The sequence below is a fragment of the Podarcis filfolensis genome (assembly GCF_964270895.1).
Source record: "Podarcis filfolensis genome assembly, chromosome: 10".
Classification (NCBI taxonomy): domain Eukaryota; kingdom Metazoa; phylum Chordata; class Lepidosauria; order Squamata; family Lacertidae; genus Podarcis; species Podarcis filfolensis.
Window position 1 is genome coordinate 32,337,223 of NC_139612.1, and position 18,990 is coordinate 32,356,212.

At 42.4% G+C, this 18,990-nt stretch overlaps 1 protein-coding gene across 1 annotated transcript in view; it reads left to right on the forward strand.

Moving 5' to 3' along the window:
• Nucleotides 1–2,541: 2,541 nt before the first annotated feature.
• The window catches only part of TPH2 (tryptophan hydroxylase 2), a 61,819-nt gene continuing 45,370 nt past the window's right edge, over nt 2,542–18,990 (forward strand). Inside the window, exons 1-5 of the mRNA XM_083574578.1 lie at nt 2,542–2,718; nt 9,773–9,925; nt 12,413–12,596; nt 12,701–12,801; nt 17,869–17,936. Of these exons, the coding sequence (XP_083430704.1) occupies nt 2,614–2,718; nt 9,773–9,925; nt 12,413–12,596; nt 12,701–12,801; nt 17,869–17,936 (611 nt within the window). The 5' untranslated portion in view covers nt 2,542–2,613. The remainder of the gene's footprint in view (nt 2,719–9,772; nt 9,926–12,412; nt 12,597–12,700; nt 12,802–17,868; nt 17,937–18,990) is intronic.

Here is an 18,990-nt window from a genome sequence, read left to right on the forward strand (position 1 = left end):
AATCTTGTGTGGGAAAAAGCCTTCCTGGATTTCAGTGATTTGCGCACAGATTTCAAGTATACAGTGAAGAGCTATCTAACTTTCCTCTGGCAGAGTGCTTTGCAGTTGACCAGTGGCAAAAATGAGGAGAGAGTTGAATCCTCTTGTCCCCTTGAAATCATTGGAACTGTGTATGCAACCAAAGCACTTCCGTTTCAGTGATTTCAATAGAATTGCATCATGTTTGGCAATGTGGGTTCCTGCTGAAAGTCATCTTTATAAGACAACTGCCTAATCTGAGTATTAACTTGAGCGTTCCTGGAGAGATCACAGCCCTGGTGCAGACAACATCCAAGCCAAACCATGACTGGACTCTAGGAATTCCCCTGTGTTTGCCAAGTCATGTTTTGGCTTCGTCTGGCCTGTGAATTGGGCTAATCAGGGTAGCTGCAGGAGGGGCGGAAGGAAATTATTATGTTAAGGGGTGACAGTGTTCTCCAAGAGGTGAATTCATCAGCATGTGGGGGAGGGATGTGATTTTTTTATTCTTATTTTTTTGCAATTCTTTCCTCTCATCTACAGCACCCCACAACTCTTCAAAATTAGGTTCAGAGGATGTGGGGGCCCTGGAACAGATTTAGGGGTGTTCATGTTTCTGTGGGGAATTGCCAGAAATTGCTTCCTAGTGTTTGTGATGGATTGTTTTTCTCAGATGTCTCTTTCTGGGGTGAAAACCAAAATCCAAAATGAGTTAAAAGCAAATGTTGTATATATGGACTTGGTCACTTTAGAAGAGAGTGGTGAGTTGTTGCTGCATGAACATGAAAGAACTGGCGCAACTTTCAGTTATGAGCACATAAATCAGAAGGTGAAATCTCTTCAGTCCTTGGCTTTAATATCACCGGCGTGCTTATCTTTTATCAGTTAATAACTAAAGAGCCCATTCTGCAAATGCCAACAATTCAAGGCCCAGCAGCTGTAGGCTTTCATTTCCTGCTTACAGGAAATAATTTTTGAACCACTTGCCCTTGTTCCCTCATAGAGCTTTGGCATTTGCATTATGTTGTACACAGAGCATAGAATAAAATACCATTTTATGATACTGAGAACTTCACACAATTTAATGAATATCTACATGTGTTACTGCTGGAAATGAGGAGAGCATTACATGGTGTGGCTTCCATGTGTATGCATGTATGTATACATCTTTAGATCTTAGTTGTGATTTTTTTTAAAAAAGTTTTTTTTTAAGTTTCAGTAGAACTGGTGTAAGTTACTTTCACAGAAATGTGCTAGACACTAAGTGTGACAGCAGGTTTGGGAGCTTCTAAAGGCATCAGCAAGCATTTTTATGCGCACAGTAGAGTTTATTTTTATTTTATATTATTATTTATTGAAATTTATAGTCTATCCTATTAAAACAGTGTGCAGGATGGTTTTCCTCATTAAAAAAGATCATATTCAACAAGTTAAACTTAACAGTCATAAAAGGTAAGACATCTGTTGCCAGTAATGTGAGAGGCAGTTTTGACAATTTCTCCCTCCTGTAACCTTCCACACCTCTCACGTTTTTCTGGGATCCCCAAGGCCTCCAGAGCAGCCTTTTAGAGAGCTGCCAGAGGGGTGGGGAATGAGTAAAAATAACCTTTCCTCACCCCCAATCCCTTCCAGACTGTGTTACACTTATGTCAATAATGGAAGGTAATTTTGCACGGGCATGCTTGCATTATAACTGATAACAATTTACATTTCAGGTAGCCTAATCCTAAAGTAGTAAAAGTCTGCCATTGGTCTAATAATGACTGATGGCAAACCTCTATATCCCCCTCCCTTTTTAAAAAATGTCAATTTTCTCATTGACATACTGAAACTATCATTTGTAGCCAGATCATGGCAAATCAAGCTGGAGAGGTGGTGGAGAAGCAGCCTTGTTTGTACAACTTCATCATTAATCTTCACAGATTAATTGAATTGACCAGATCAATTGGTTCCTAAGAGCATTTGGAAGAGCGGAATATAGCTATCGAGAGTGCCACTGTGAAAAGCAGCAGACAAACATAATGCAAATTGATTTCCCCTTTCATTCCTTTTGTAAAATATCAGCAATCTTTACTCTGGGATGGAGTGATCTGGGTGATATGTTGCCTGTTTGTGGCAGCATCAAATATAGGAGCCCCAGCTTGCTTTAAATATCAAACTCCAGTACCAACGTTTTAGCCAAGTTTGTTGCACTGTCTTCCTTCGGTAAAGAAACACATTGCCAACTCTGCAATGAGTTATTGAAAACATTGCAACTAATGTTCAAAGCTTATCAACTCCTGACAAAAGGAGCATCTGGAAGAAGCAGCCAGCAGCCTGGGATTGCTAGTTAATATCCTGCGTTTGGAAGAGAGCACGGTCAGTGTGTAGAAAAGAATATTTCCCTGCCGCTGTGGGGCTTTAAAGGTGCCAGCTCTAGCGAGGCTCTCCTAATCAGCCTTCCATCAGTCCTTGCCTAGGCGTATAAAAACCTTCACCAAGGGGGAAATCTGAGATTGCTCCTTGTTCAGCACCAGGAACTGGGGACAGCTCTCTGCAGGCAAACCTGAAGCCAGTTTCCCCCTGCTGTGGAGAGAGAAAATTGCACAGGCCACTATGCAACCAGCAATGATGATGTTCTCCAGTAAATACTGGGCAAGAAGGGGCCTGTCTCTGGATTCCGCTGTGCCCCTGGAACACCCACTACATGGCAACGTAACTGTAAGTATCATGGGCTGCGTCAATCTAGGATGAATAAATCTGATGTTTAAGACAGCTTTGGGATTTCCCAGCAACTTTTTGGAACACATGCAGGATTCTTCTTTAAACAGATTTGCTTGCTCAGGCTACGGCTATGCTGGGTTGGCAGGCAGTTTTCTCCCCCCTGTCCGCCAATCCCATAGCTAGCTCAACCTATTTACACACAAGTAATCAAGAAAAGATTTTATGGGAAACAAGCCTTTGCAGGGAGGAGATGTCTCTCAAATACATCCTTTGAGTGATTTCAGTTCTGTGCCTACGTACAGAATTTAATCCGCTTTTGTACTGAAAGCTCACTTGCCTCACCTTGGGATTTGCAATATCTGCTTGGTGATATTTTAAAATAATTTTTACTTGTGAAGTCTAATTTTTTTCTCTTATGACAGCCTAAGGCTATGATCCTAAGCACATGTGTTCAGAAGAAATCACATTTGAATTAATGAGTTTCCTCCAAGTAAAGCTGATGGAACTAAGGTGTTAGATTTATTTCTGAAACCAGTAATACCTACAGAAATTCAAAGGGGTGTGAGAGAGAGCTGTCCTGGTTCAGATGCATTGATATGTCATGCATGATAACTGTTGGCCATCACTGGTGATGTCATTTAAAACCAAAGTAAATTTCTGAATGATTTAGGGCTATGTGGACATAGCTTTAATTCTTTTATTTAATAAAAGGATCTGATGAAATTAATAAATGTCCCTTAGCTGACAGTAAGGCTTCTGACAAAGGAATGAGAAGGGAAACTATTTTCAGCTATTTCCCCTCTTCATGGCAGTCTCTGCACAGCCTTAATCGGCTTGACAGGGTTGGGGCTCCTCTAGCCAAGCAAGACCATTAGGAACAACCCAGTGTCTCTGCCATAGCTGTGCATTCGAAGGGTAATCAATCTTTCCCTGCAATGAACCTTTCTTTGGGATTTCTTTTTTTTAAAAGACTGGTGAATATTTGATGGCGACAGCAAAGCAGTCTCCTGCAACAATGAACATGCCAATAAATGTAGCTAAAATACACAAAAAGAAGAACAAGGTGTTAAATGTATTAATGTAAGTGAATTCTGCACATACATACCTGTTATTAGAAAGCAATTGAATATAAGAAAGTCAGTCCTTTCTGTTATCAGGTGTTTTTTGTTTGTTTGTTTTAGGAGATACTCACATTTTGTGATTCAGATCTTGGAAAGGCATAACTTTTTTATTGTTTTAGTGATTTGTTAGTAGATGTATATCTTTTGTAAATGAACCTGCAAACATATAATCTAGTTTGACCTTACATTTGTAGCTTCTGCAGCAGCGATAACCAGTTTCTGGAAACTTCCTAAGTAAATGCTTAGATATGTTTCCTACCAAAGCAGGAATAATTTATTCCTTTGTCAGTTTTATTTGGTGGCAATATCACTGGGTACACTTAAAGAGAGAGACGTACAGTAGGTCAAATTCCACCATTTCATTCTGTCAGGGATTCTTCAAATGTGATGAATTTCTATCTTCCACACAGAACACTTGTGTGCATGAAATAATGAAAATCATTCTGGTTTAGCTGCATATGCTGCTGGTCCCCCTGAGGAGCCACAATTTGACACAGCATCTCAACATGCCTACATTATGTGCACATGTAGCAAAATAGGAAAATCTCTTACTAGTGAAACTGTATTGTTGTCCTTAAGCCAATTACAGTAGCCACAGGTTCTTTCAGATTCCACTTGAATGGAGATGAAATTACGCAATGCCCGGTTAAGAGTTTATGAACGGATCGTTCTATTTTAGAACATTACCATAACACATGGAGCAGAAAACAGATAATAAAATGATCTATATTTTATGTAGATAATGTGTCATCCCTCTGGGTTAGACAGGGGACAAGTCTTTTTACCACAGCACCAGAAAATGAAGCTAGATCTGTTCAAAGACACCCAACATTGTTTCTGCTGTTTGGTTTTGCAATGGTGGAGAGCAGGGAAATAAATGCCCGGTGTTCATACTCCCCCCTTTAATGAAGGTTTCTGTTTTTATACCTCCCTGATTCTCTCACCTGATTTCAGTCCTGGCTGGTTCTTTTAGGCTAAACATCATTTACAGTCCAATATATACAAATGTCAACAGCAATTTCTCCTAGCAGCAGCTTTCACATGTGGCTTTGAGCAAGGTGTCCTGGTAGGTTTAGGCATCCTGGTTGCCCCAAACACCAAACATGACCTTCATCACACCTCTTTCATTTTCTATATGTCACGCCACACATAGTCATTGTTTGTGTAGTAGCTAAATCATCTAAGTTGTGGCAAGTTCCCTAATTCCCAAGGTGTTTCCTGTGGTGCAGTTCCAAGAGAGTGGGCATTGACCAACTTCACAGCATGTAGAATATCTAACTATATATAGACAGAAAATTTCCACCCCCAGAGTCCCTCTGATATGGCTGTTTCTGCTTAGATCCATGTTCTCAGATTCTAGGGACTTGTTTCAGTCTGAGGGTTTGGGAACTCTAGCATTGTTACACTGTCATATGTAAAAGCATTTCCCCACACAGTATCTTACAATAAATCTCAACCTGTTTAGGAAATTTGTCATGGTTGATGTGGGCCTGAGAACCCTTTGATTAAGTGTTTTATCTTGTTTGCTTTCGTTCTTTGATTATACTTGCAATTTTCTAACAATTAGCAATTGTAAAGAGTGGCTTTCAGTGTCTTAAGGCTTTTTATCTACTTCACATATTAGTTGTCTCATACATTAATGTGCATTCATTGACTTTAATAGAAACAACACACTGAGTGCCCTCAAGTTAAATGATGCTGAGTATCCCTATCATCTTGCACTAAAGGGTGCTAATTCAACATATCCTCTCTTCACAATGTGAGAATAAATACACAGTGGAAAATAAATAGGCACAAAGTAGGGGTGTGTGCTAAGCACAATATTCAGCTGGAACACAGATTTGGTGCTTTGGAAAATGCCCCTGTCCAAAGCACTTTGGAGACTACCTGATTTGTCTCAGGGTCAAAAGCTGTATCTGTTTCAGGAAAATGAAGCTTTATTCCCATCCCACTTATTATTATGGGAAAAGATATTTAAAAAGTTGTAACTTTTCCCATTTTGGCAGAATTAGCTGAAATCTGCAGGCATGTGGCCCATTTCAGAGGGACTAAAGCCTGCTGAGATAGACAAATAGATCCAGGGGTATTTGTGTTGGTCAACTTTAAAATTTGATATATATATTTTTAAAGCCCTTTAACTTTTCCATATTGGACAGAATTGGATGAAATTTGCCATAGGACAGGGCAGGAGGAGATCAGAAGGGGATTTATCAAAAACATGGAGTTGATCATGGTATGTGTGACTGTTCTAGGTGAAGTCACACTGCCCACAAAATAACAGGGTTGCAGCCTGTATCTGCATCCGCTCTTTGGAAGCCATGATCAGTGCTTTGTATCAACTTTACCTGATATGTCAGAAGTGATGCCTCCTGCAAAAACCACAGTTATACAGGCCCTTATAACCTCTTAACTAGTAGTGTAATGCAATAGGTGGGATTGTCCTTAAAAGCAGACCAGAAACTACAGTTTGTCCAGAATGCAGTAACCAGAGTAGTGGAGCATGTTACACTATTGTTGTAAGAGCACCTAGATTAAAGCCTAGTATTTAAGAGCTTAAAAAAAAATCTCATATAGTTTAGACCTGGGCTATGTGTGAGGGAACTTTTAGAAGACACCTGAAGGCAGCCCTGTCTAGGGAACCTTTTAATGTTTAATAGACTATTGTATTTTAATATTCTGTTGAAAGCTGCCCAGAGTGGCTGGGGAAACCCAGCCAGATGGGTGGGGTATAAATAATAAATTATTATTATTTATTATTATAACATCTCCCATATGTGCCTCTTGGCTCCTTGAATGAATCTAGCATCATAATCTTGCAATCTGGTGGGCAGTGGCTGTGCTTTTAATTTGTAGGAACGCGGGTGGTGCTGTGGTCTAAACCACTGAGCCTCTTGGGCTTGCCAATCAGAGGGTTGGCAGTTTGAATCCCTGTGACAGAGTGAGCTCCTGTTGATCTGTCCCCTCTCCTGCCAACCTAGCAGTTCAAAAGCATGCCTGTGCCAATAGATAAATAGGTGCTGCTGTGGCGGGAAGGTAAACGGCGTTTCTGTGTGCTCTGGTTTTTGTCACGGTGTCCTGTTGCGCCAGAAGTGGTTTAGTCATGCTGGCCACATGACCCAGAAAGCTGTCTGTGGACAAACGCTGGCTCCCTCGGCCTGAAAGCGAGATGAGTGCTGCAATCCCATAGCCGCCTTTGACTGGACTTAACTGTCCAGGGGTCCTCCCCCCTTTTTACCTTTAGTTTATAGTTTAGTGACTAACAGCTATGTTATGCGTTAAAAAGAGCCACAAGCTCTTGTTGTGAGTGGCAATTCCATCAAAGGTGAGGCTGAATTCTCTTGATCTGCTAAGTAGTGTTCCCCTCATTTCTAGAATTTCCTTCCAACAAATCTTTGACTGGGCAGAATATTTCAGCCATGTAGCCATGCCATGAAGCTCTGTTAGGCAGGCTTTGAATAATTGTATCACCATGAATTTCACCATTTCAGTCTTTATTGTGTCTCTCTGACTAATTAAGCAAGGTCCTGAGCTGCCCCGCCATTGCTTCCATATTTAACCTGAAGAGTTCCTTCTAGCTTCCAGCTATAGGCTGCTAACTCTGAAAACACATTTAGCAAGTCATCCATATGATTAAACAATCACTTCATTAAACGTTTAGTGTTAATTGTGTTTTAATCAAAGCAGGTCCCTCAGGAAGAGTACTCAGTGCTGAGGACTTGACTGTCAACAATTCTGCATTATTTTGACATCACTGAGGAAACGATTCCCCCCCTCAAACAGCTATATGATTCTATGTGGAATCTCATTTTCAAGCAAAATTGTTCTTCATATATCTTCCAAGTGCTACTTTTATGGAAACATGTCCCAATCAAACAAGGGAAATCTTTGAATGGGTTCAGGTTCTTTTGCTGGGTTAGGTCCTGAACAGAGAAAGGGATGCTTCAAAACCCACACAAAGATTATTAAACAGTTGGCAAAGAGAAGCACCCGACAGAAGTAGGCACAAGAACATTAAGAAAGAGTCTGCAAGATTAGGCAAATGGCCCAACTAGTCCAGTATCTTGTCCTCGCAGTGGCCAACCAAATGTCTATGAGAAACCTGAAAACAGGACCTGAGCACAATAGCACTCTCCCCATTTGTGAGGATAGGGTTGTCAATGGCTACTAACTCTGATGATTATGTTATGTTCTGTCTATACTATCTGGGTGTCAGGAATGAGCCAGCTCCAAGCGAAGGTTTTCAGCCAAATACAGAAAGCAGCCAGGAATAGGGAGGCTTTGATGTTAGTCAGACAAGGGAGTGCCGGCAGCTGCAGAATTTGGCTCTTCCTGACCTTGATGGGCGAACTGATAAGACAGTAGCGGAGAGCAGGCTAGAACACAGCCAAAGCTCGCTGGAAGCTCAAATGGGCGTGAATACACAAGGAGACAGTTCGCTGGAAAAGGAAGAGGTTGGTACTAATCCAATCTCTCCGAGGAGTCGGCGAATAGAAGGGCTTTTAGACAGGAAACAAAACAAAAGACACAAGGGGCGTTGGTTCAATATATTCTGTAGATACAGGAAGGAATCTTCAGAAGGGTCATCTTGAGTAATGGTGCTGGAGGCTTTGTTAGAGCCGTCTGGAGCTATCTGTTTGTTTTTGCAATAAATTCTCCTTTTTAATTATCTACACTTACTGTGTTATCAAGCTGGGAACCTGGACTCCTGACACCGAGGCAGTATGCTTCTGAATGCCGGTTGCTGGGAGGGGAGAATGTTGTTCAGCTCAGGTCCAGTCCTGCTTGCAGGGCTTCCCAAAGGCTTCTGGTTGGCCATCATGAAAACAGAATGCTGGACTAAATGGGCCACTGGTCTGATCCAGCAAGCTCTTCTTATATTTGTATTTGATTCCAGCAACTTGTATTCAGAGACACACAGTGGAGGCAGGACATTGTGGTAGGACATTATAGCCTTAGTCTCCATAAGGCTACATTTCTACTGAATCTCTGCAAGGACAGCAAAAGATATATTGAGTATCTATGGAATAATTTGGTATTGTTTAACCCTTTTCACCTGCCATCTCCTCTTCACTTAGGATCATTAGTATTTAAATAAAAACAAAACTATCATAAATATGCAAGGCAGGATTGTTCCAGAGGGATACTTCTAAGATGAAGGCAAAACGCAGATAGCAGGCGTCTCTCAGGGTTCACCATCCACTGCAAAAGGCCACCTTGCCTCACAAATCTCGTTAGACCATTTACCAATTTTCCATGTTCTAAAGAGGAAGATCTTTCCAAACTCCAAAGCCATTACTAAAGCACAACTATTTTTTATATTTAAAAAATCATAGCTAGTCTTTCATTTGGCTTATCCAAAATGGTGCCACTTTCCTTTTTGACAAAAAGGGCTGTAAAGTAACCTCTAACCTTCACCCAAAGCCCCCCCCAACCCCCCCCAGATGTGGAAATGCTTCAATGGGAGAACAAGATATAAAAGTGCAATTTTCATTTCCATCCAATAATAGGTAATCAAGCAAAGGTGTAATCATGAAATTTTGTGATGTTCTATGTGTGACTCACATTTGAGTTTATAATGCAGAACTCAAGAACCATAGTTGTTCTGCAAAGCTTGTGAAGTTTGATTTCTCATTGGCAGAAGATCCAAGCCGGAGTTTTATTAAAGAATTATAATAACCAAAGTTGTAGCAGTAGGATAACATGCTCCATGATGCTATTTCATTGATCTTTTCTGAAAGAGTAATCATTCATGTCTGCTTGTAACCTGCAATTCTTCTCCTGAGCACACCTTTCAAAAGGGAAAAGAACCTCTCTTGTAGGAGATATCTAAATACTAAAATCAAGCAAGAACAGTCTGCTTGAAAGGAAAGCTTAACATTTTCTGAGGAGTGCACAGAAACCCTTCTATTTTGCAATGTATTTTCTTTCAGCTAAACAGAACCAGTTCTGGTAAAAACGATGATAAAAAGGACAATAAAGGTGCAAGCAAGAATGAATCAACATCAGAAGGAGGAAAGACAGCTGTGGTGTTTTCTTTGAAAAATGAAGTTGGTGGCTTGGTGAAAGCTCTCAGACTTTTCCAGGTAAAAAAACAAAACCATCTTTTTAAAACAGGTGATTGGAAAAATCTATTGTGTGGATCTATTATGTGTTTACCTCAGGCCCGGCCTTCCCCTGAGGCAAGGTGAGGCGACTGTCTCGGGTGGCAGGATCCACAGTGGTAGCAGACCCAGCCTCCAAGGAATGCATTGTTTGTGCTGCCGCTGTGGTGGCATCGATGGCTGTGGCACACTCCTTGGAGGCCGAGTGTGCTGCCTCCATGGCAAGCCCCCTCATGCCACCTCTATTCACCTATTGGCGCTGTTGGTGTCTTCCCCATCCCCTAGTTCCCGATATAGAGCTTCACTCCCCCCTTCTTCCCTGGTGCCCCCTGCTATTTTGTGGCTTGCCTAACATGCCAAAATATATTGGACTGGCCCTGGTTTATTTAAATCCCAAGACACTTTGTGTATTGATAGCTGTTAATTTGAAGCTTGAGCCAGACAAGAGGAAGAAACTGAAAGATCATAGTCTCAGCTTGAGGGTCTTCCTGGACCCAGTGCTATCCTGGGGCCAGTAGCTAAATATGTCGTTTGCTGACTTCACCTAGTGCACTGGCTGCAGCCTTTCTTAGAGAAACACAGACCTGGTTCCAGCCCTTTCATGCCGTAGTTATATCCCAATTAGACTACTATATGCAAAGATACCTCTGGAGTTTCCAGACTGTCTCCAATTGGTACAAAATGCAGCTGCTGGAATTTTATAGGGCCTATTGATTGGATCACACCCCTCCCTCCACTGGTTACCAATTTGTTGCTGGTCTGAAAGCTCTAAAGCCAGGGGTCAGCAAACTTTTTCAGCAGGGGACTGGTCCACTGTCCCTCAGACCTTGTGGGGGGCCAGACTATATTTTTTGGGGGGGGGGGAATGAACAAATTCCTCTGTCCCACAAATAACCCAGAGCATTTTAAATAAAAGGACACATTCTACTCATATAAAAACACGCTGATTCCCAGACCGTCCGTGGGTCGGATTTAGAAGGTGATTGGGCCAGATCTGGCCCTTGGGCCTTAGTTTGCCTACCAATACTCTAAACAGTCTAAGAACAGAATACTTTAAGAACTGCTCCCTTCCACAGGAATCTACTGGATTGTGAGGTTGACATTTGAGGCCTAGCTCTTTCCCTCTGATATTTGGTCAGCAGGTACAAGGGTGGGCAGGCTCTGTAGATTATCTCAGGTGTCAATATCCTCCTGGTGTCAATACACCTAGCTCCATCACTGCCCTGAACCCCCAGCCTATCTGGCAGCAGGTCAGTATGTCAAGTCCAAAGATGGGGGGTCAAGCCACATGAGCAAAGTCCAAAGGTCAGGAAACACAGTCCAGGGTCAATCCAAGCAGCCAAGTCTGAAGTCCAGCAGTCAGGATACAGTCCAGACTCAAACCCAGACACAGTCCCAAGCCAAAGTCCATCAACATGGGCAGTAGAGCAGACACAGCACCTTAGCTTTGCTGCCCTTTCATACTTTGCATGCTGATTGCAGCACCTGTGCTTGATGAGACATGTTTCCCTCACCTGTTCCAAGTCTGCTCCAGCTGAGGAACCACACACCTACTCCCAGAGCTAGCAAGCTCCACCTGGCCAGCTAGGGAGCTGGGCTGTGGGCTCTTGCCTGGCTCAGCCTTCAATAGCACCCCTCTTGCTACTCCCTATGCCTCAGAACCCACCTTGTTTGTGGGGTATGGAGTCCTCTGCCTCTGGTGATGGGTCCTGCTGCTCTGGTTCCTGTGCACTGAACTGCATTCCTTCACCATCCTCCATCAGCCTGTGAGAACTTCCTTTGCCACCCCCTGCTTGCCGTGGTGTGTCCCAGTCCTGACTACACCCCATGACGGGATCCTCTTCCTCCTCCCCATTGCCCTGCCAGTTCATGACAACCATTAGTAACTTTTTCACATGGCACTTTAAGTGAATATGTGAAAAAGCAACTACTTTGTTGCAGAACAGAATATTGTTTCCATGCTCTTGATGTGGCTGTTTCTTTGTAATATGTTTATGAATGCTATTTGGAATGTTATCTTGATTATTGCTGATAACAAAGTGGGGTAACATTGTTCAGTTAGACTAAAGTAGATTGCAATAAATACTTTTCTTGTATCTTCACACTATTTCATTTCTTGCCCATTAATTTAACTTGTCTATAAATTGCGCATTGAATAGTATAATTTTTTTTTACAGTGAACACCTGTTTTATAAGAAATGGCCATGGTAAATCACCTTTAATTATCCTACAATAGTTACAGTTTTCGGATATCTAATAAAATGGAGCAATTAATACAAGCATAATTTTACAGCACACTTATTGAACTAAAAATAACAAATAAGTAATTTAATACAGATGAAGGATTTTCTTAACTCAAATGCCTTTATATGCACATTAAACTACATCCTGTTCAGAACACCCATTAAACCACTTCTCTTCTAAATGAATTCAGTGAGTCAATGAACCAATCTTTCGTTCTGTCTACAGGAGAAGCATGTGAGTATGGTTCATATTGAATCAAGAAAATCCAAGAGAAGGAGTTCAGAGGTAGAAATTTTTGTGGACTGTGACTGTAGCAAGAAAGAATTCAATGAGCTCATTCAGTTGTTAAAGTATGAAACGAACATTGTAACTCTGAATCCACCGGAAAACATCTGGACCGATGAGGAAGGCAAGGCTATTGTTTTCTCTTTCAAAATTTATCTTGAAATTAGCAAAGCTTTGTGAAGAAGCAGTGAGAATCTGATGCCTCCAATCACTCTGTATTTCCTCCAGAGCTTGACTGTGTTCCTTGGTTCCCCAGGAAGATTGCTGAATTAGACAAATGTTCCCAAAGAGTTCTAATGTACGGCTCTGAACTGGATGCAGATCACCCTGTAAGTGTTCAGTAAATGCAGCCAAGGTTGGTCAAGTAAACATTTGTGACAATTTGATGATAAAGAACTGAACTTTCTTCTTCTTCAAGTAATTAGAACTATTGCTATAATTAACAAATTATTATTAAATATTATTAAATATTATTATTAAATATTATTATTCAAAAGAACTTAAGTAGCTTAATTTATATCCTCTCTTTCCACCAAATGGCACCCAAGGCAGTTCCATAACTATCATTGGAAGAAAATACAAAATAACAATGGAACAAAACATTACAGAGTTGTTATACAGTGCATTATGCAGCCCATGTTGTTTTTTACTTACTCCTGTTGTAGAAATGATAAATTGCTTAGGATGAGATACAATGTCTTGTTGGCAAAGCCAAGCCATGAGATGTACAATATAATAGGCAGTGGTATTTTCCTAGAACTGGGTGCATTTTTTTATTAAGTATGCTTGATCCCTTCAGCTCATTTCATAACCATGATGCTAATTCCAGTAACATTCACTGAATGCAAAAGGGCGGTGGGTTTCTTTAGAAATCCAGGGATCTTTTGTGACAACGTATGATACGGAAGATATTTCAGGAGTTTCCTTGAACCTGCCCCTTTGCAATGACAGTTTGTTGCATGGGCCAATGTTGTAGAATTTGTTGTAGGCTATCTAATTCAATTCTCTGCTTGATACTGGAAATCCAGAGCTGTCAAGCTTCTGCTTGGAGTTCTCCAGCAATAAGAAGTCTACCAGCATCCTAGAAAAATGGTACTGTTGTTGAACTGCTTTTAGAAGGAACATAGGGAATGATCTTTTACTGCAGGGATGGAGAAGCTATCACCTTCCAGATGCTGTTGGACTGAAACTCCAATCAGCCTCCCATCAGCATGGCCAATAGCCAGGGATAATGGGAGCTGCATTCCAGCAACATCTGGAGAACTACATGTTCCTCATCTATGGTCTATGCCAACTGACAGTGGCTTTCTAGAGAGGGATTTAGACCGGAGTCATTCCCAAACCTACCTGGAGATGCCAGAAATTGACCCTGGGCATTTGCTCTACCGTTCTTTCCCTGTTCATATTCGTACAAAGTTGCTTCTAATGTTCAGCTGAAATCCACCATCCTCTACCTCAAGTTCCTTAGATCTAGCTGGAAACAAGCCATTGCCCTTTTCTGCTTTCTGAGGACTGATTCACCACTCTGATTTGTCCTGCCACCTGACGCGCTTCACTATGACAGACTGATCCCAAAAATATTCAGCTAATGCATTTCAGATTAAGGTGCAAATCCACTCAGGTCGTTTTCATGGTCTACAACTTCTGCTTAAAAGAGATGCTTTAGAAGACTTGGGATAGATCTCTTCTGCCTGCTCCCCACCCCTGCCAGCTATTATACTGTATTTTCAGTATGACAGAGCTACACAAGGTATCGCAAAATAAATAAATAAAAATGACAAACTATCCCATTGCTTCCCCCCTTTTTTTACCTTTTAGATTACTTTCCCCCCTTTTTAAATGGTGCATATAAGTGTTGCTCTCCAAAATCACCCGAGTACTTAAAGTCATGCCCACTGCTATTTCACTTAAAGAATATAGATATTAAATGAGCATTCCTAGCGGTGTGGGAGGGGAAAGAAGAAGGCAATTGAAAAGCTGCTCACACTCTGGGAGATAATTATGAGGTAGAAATCATAGCATCCTTTAGGCTCAGCAGGAATGCAGCCTCCATGCAGGTTCCTTGTGTTTCATCCCTGTTTTTAATACGGCAGCACTGTTCCAGCTCATATTTCACACACACTGCAAGGCCCACGTACTGCCAAAAGCCACGACTCCAAAGCTGGGGGAAATTAACCTCTTGCCTTGCCTTTTTTCTCTCTCTCTTCAGGAAGGGAAGTCTGCTCCACTTAACTGTGGGGAGGAGTTGCGGTGGGCCACGTGGCCACCCACTCTCCTCTGGGGGCGGGGGACAAAGTCCCACTTTGCTCGGAGGATCCTGGCCTTGTCATCAACCAGCCAGCCAATCCGCTGGCTGGGGATGTGTGGCCGGGACCCATTTAAGCGGAGACACAAGCCGGGGCGCCCTTTCTGCTCTCAGCTGGCAAGGCTATCTGCCGGACTTCAATCATCACATCATAGGGTGCACAGAAGTGGCACAGAAGGTGCACATGCTGGGTAGCCGGGTGATTGTGCACCCCACCATTGTTTACAGCAAGATGGCCCTATTTTGAGATGATGGTGTTCACCTTTCCGATTGGGGAAATGATATCTGGTTGGCTGATATTGCAGAGGGCATGAAGGATTGGTTGCAGGTTTGAGGGTATTTGGCGGTGAGCCTTTGGGCTCTTGTGGCGGTTAGGCATTGGGTGACCTTATGATGGGGAGGGGAGGTGTGGACATCACCTGTCCCCCCAAGCTTAAGGGTATTCTGTTAAAGGAATCTTGTCCGAAGCCGGTGTGGATCTTGTCCGAAGCCAGGGGCGGGGCTAGGGCCACGCCACGACCCCTGTGGGAACCCTGGGGGAGCTCGAGTTGGTTTGCATCAATGGGGCTCCCCCTTCCGGTGATTTACCCTTACCGGACTCCCTGCGCAATGGGCAGGAGTCAGATATAGTCAGGTCTATTCAATGCCTAAGCCAATACCACTCACATTCTGTAACCAATAAAGTTGTGGCCAATATTTGCCCAATAACACTAACCAAATATTCTGTGTCCTGGTGTTTTATTCATCTTCGAGGGGGTGGTTACGGGGTCTCGACACGCAACCTGGGAAGACTGAAGCCGTTCTGGCAATTCAATGGCTACTGAATTAAAAGAAAGAAAGAAAATGCCATAGATTTTGTTCTGCGACTGGCAAAGGTATCCCAACTCTTCATGATTTAGAGCATCATTACCACAATCTGCAACAGGCCTAATGGAAGCTTGGGGTACTCAGAAATGGACTTGCTTTTTACAAGCCTAGTGCAAACTCCTTCCACTTTGATTTTTTTCTAGCCCTCCAGAAGCTGTTGTACTACGACTCCCATCAGCCACAGCCAGCACTGCCAATAGTTAGGGATGGTGGGAGTTAGAGTCCAACAGCATCTGGGGGGCTCTCCATCCCTGCACTAGGAGTTCAGTTACTCCTGTGTGGTGGCGAGGTGCTGGAAGATTGGAGCTAGGTGGGGCGTATGGCCAGCCCTGCCCTTTAAAGCTAGCTTCCTGCCTTCAAGTACAGAGGGGTACTGTGCCAATGATGATAATGTTGAAGTAATATTTAACTACTAGTACAGTTGTACATTGCTAGCTAAACGCCTTGGCTCCCAAACAAATCGGCTCCTGAACGATCGAAACCTGGAAGTGAGTGTTCTGGTTTTCAAACAATTTTTGGAAGCTGAACGTCTGGCACGGCTTCCGTGGCTTCCAACTGGAGCTTCCTGCAGCCTATTGGAAGCCACACTTTGGTTTTCAAATGGTTCCGGGAGTCGAACAGCCTTCCGAAATGCATTCTGTTCAAGAACCAAGGTACAACTGTACAGTCAGATTCTGTCCTAGAGTGCTCAGGTGTAAATGAGGATTGGGGAGGCCCGTGCAGAGAGGGAGGGCAGCCAGCTACACTTGCTCGGGCCTCGGAGGGCTAAGCCAGCCAGAGGCCCCCCACCATGTACTGACCGCTCCCTTCTTCTTCTTCTTCTTCTTCATCTTCTTCATCTTCTTCATCTTCTTTGTCATTGTCTTCTAGTTTATAACTTTATTCTAACAAGACTCCCAACCTCAGACAAGCTCTGCACGGGCCTGGAAATGGGGTCCTGCACCTTTGGTACAAGAGGTATCTTAACAGATTATAGCTAAGGACCCCCTTTCACCTTTTGCCTGTGACCATCCTATTTTGTATGTGGAGGGGTGGGGACTACATTGTCCTTCACCTCAAGCTTCAACTTGCCTTGGGCTGGCCCTGAGCAGGAAATCCCTGCTGTTCCACCAAGCCAGTTTGGGCCCTGATACACCAATTTAGATCCGAGACAATATTGAACTGACCCGAGCCCTGGATCTGGATTGTGATCCGGTAAAAGCAAATCTGCAGAAATCCCACTGACTTGCATTGGGAAGCTATAGCTGCTGCTGCTGCTGCTGCTGCTGCTGCTTCTCCTTTTGTATTTTTACAAAGGTGCATGAAATTTGGACACATGTTAGCCCCTTAAGAGGGGATTACCAAAGAGCCACAGGTTTTCATGGTAGCCACCTCTAAAACTTGCTTTTTAAAAAAGCAATTAAATACTGTGCTACATGGGTATATGGAATGTTACATTGTATGTGTGCTGCTTGTGCACTGACTATGAACAATACACTCATAAGGCTCTCTGTCTTGCGTGCTCTCTCTCTCTCTCTCACACACACACAGAGCAAAGTACTAATAAAGGCAGACACATAATCCATACCTATCCTGCTGTTGACTAGGAAATACAGTATAGTGCTGCATTTTGATGTGTTCCCCGCTCCAAACCAGCTTTGATCTGAAATAAGAAAAAGAACAATATAATTGCATTTTAAGCTGGTGATGTGTGCATAGTCTTAGTCAAGTTTTGTTGTAGTAAAGGGCTGTTCTTGTACATCTTGTTATGAGTTTGTGGATGCAAGACACCAATAATTCCTGCATTTACTAAGTGTTAGAAGTTAATCAGGGCTTGGAGTATCAAGATGGGCTGCCAGACACTGAATTTAGTAGCGTCAAAATACAGGCCAAACCAGTTTTTTCCATGCTCAGGAAATCACCTGGATGAAGAGCCATCATGGAGAGCAAAAGAAAGGTGATTAACAAAGCAAGTTTTATATATGTGTACATAAACCATATATCATAAAGACACCACAGTCTCTGCTGTGCCTCATTTCCAAAGGAAACGTGAACCCCTGGAATCTCTTGCCACTTAGAGATTGGAGTGGCATGTAACAATATCATTATGTTTGCTAACTGTTCCACAGATGGCATGAATTACAATATTAATAAGCATTATTTTAGAAACCACTTTGATTATTGATTTTTTTCTTCTGTTGTTAATTCACTTTGGTACGCATTCATTTTCTTTTATCTGCTTTAGGGATTTAAGGACAATGTGTATCGGCAGAGAAGGAAATATTTTGTCGACGTTGCCATGAATTATAAATAGTGAGTACAGAACTTTGTTTGTTGTTGTGGAATTGCTACTGATTCAGAAAAAAAAGGACACCATCTGCTTGGGTGATAAACAAGCAGCAGCCATGAGGAGTGGCCCATTTACACAACTGAATTGGTAGGGTGAGCATCTAAACTGGGCTTATTTGGAGTTGAGCTGTGGAACGTAGGAAGCTGACTTTTACCAAATCAAGCCATTGTCCACTTGAATGCAAAGGCTGAGCTCTACCACTGAACCACAGCCTTCTCCTTGACACTTCTGGTCATCACTTTATTTATTGATTTGTTCATCTCAGAAATGGAGAACCTCTCTGTCTGGCTCTCTCTACTTGCTATACTCCTCCTAAGCCACACTCCTGCTTTGAAACTTCCTTGAGAATTTTCGCCTAACTGGCATGTGTCCTTGAACTCTCATAATGCTTCTTGCTTGCCTGGTTGAGAGAGGTTTGTGAGGGCCAGGGGAAGGGGATGAACAGTGACCTCCCTGCTCACTCCCCCTTCATGCAGTGTGTGTGTCAACTCACATAATGGGCTATGTAAAGGTCAAGTTAACAGAAAGTTAACACCGGGAATTAAATGACTGGCAGTTTGTTTGTTTGTTTGTTTGTTTCATAAGATAAGAAGATGTTACGGATCCTAGTGTAAACAAGGGGATACCAAAAGTTGTAAAACAAGCAAAATACTTTATGGTATGACTAAGAAGTTAAAAACTAGTATGCAGCTTGCTTTCTCAAAAAATCAATTTAAATCTTGTAACCTGACAGCACCAATTAAAAAACGCAGGTGTAGAAACAGCGCAAGAGCACCTTGCAATGCAACTGTAGATGAGCATTTGGAGAGAGTGATTTGGAGAGAGTGATGATGGGAACAATATGCATAAGCTTCTTGTTGGAGCCAATGAGAGTAAGTCCTTAACTGGATAAAATATTTACTGCATAGTTGACTTTCTTTTGGAAATGTACGAAATTGCTTGATAAATACACAAGAAAGCTTTCTGAACGGTGGGTTCACAGGGCAACTTTTCAAAGAGAGAGCAAATGCACAACAC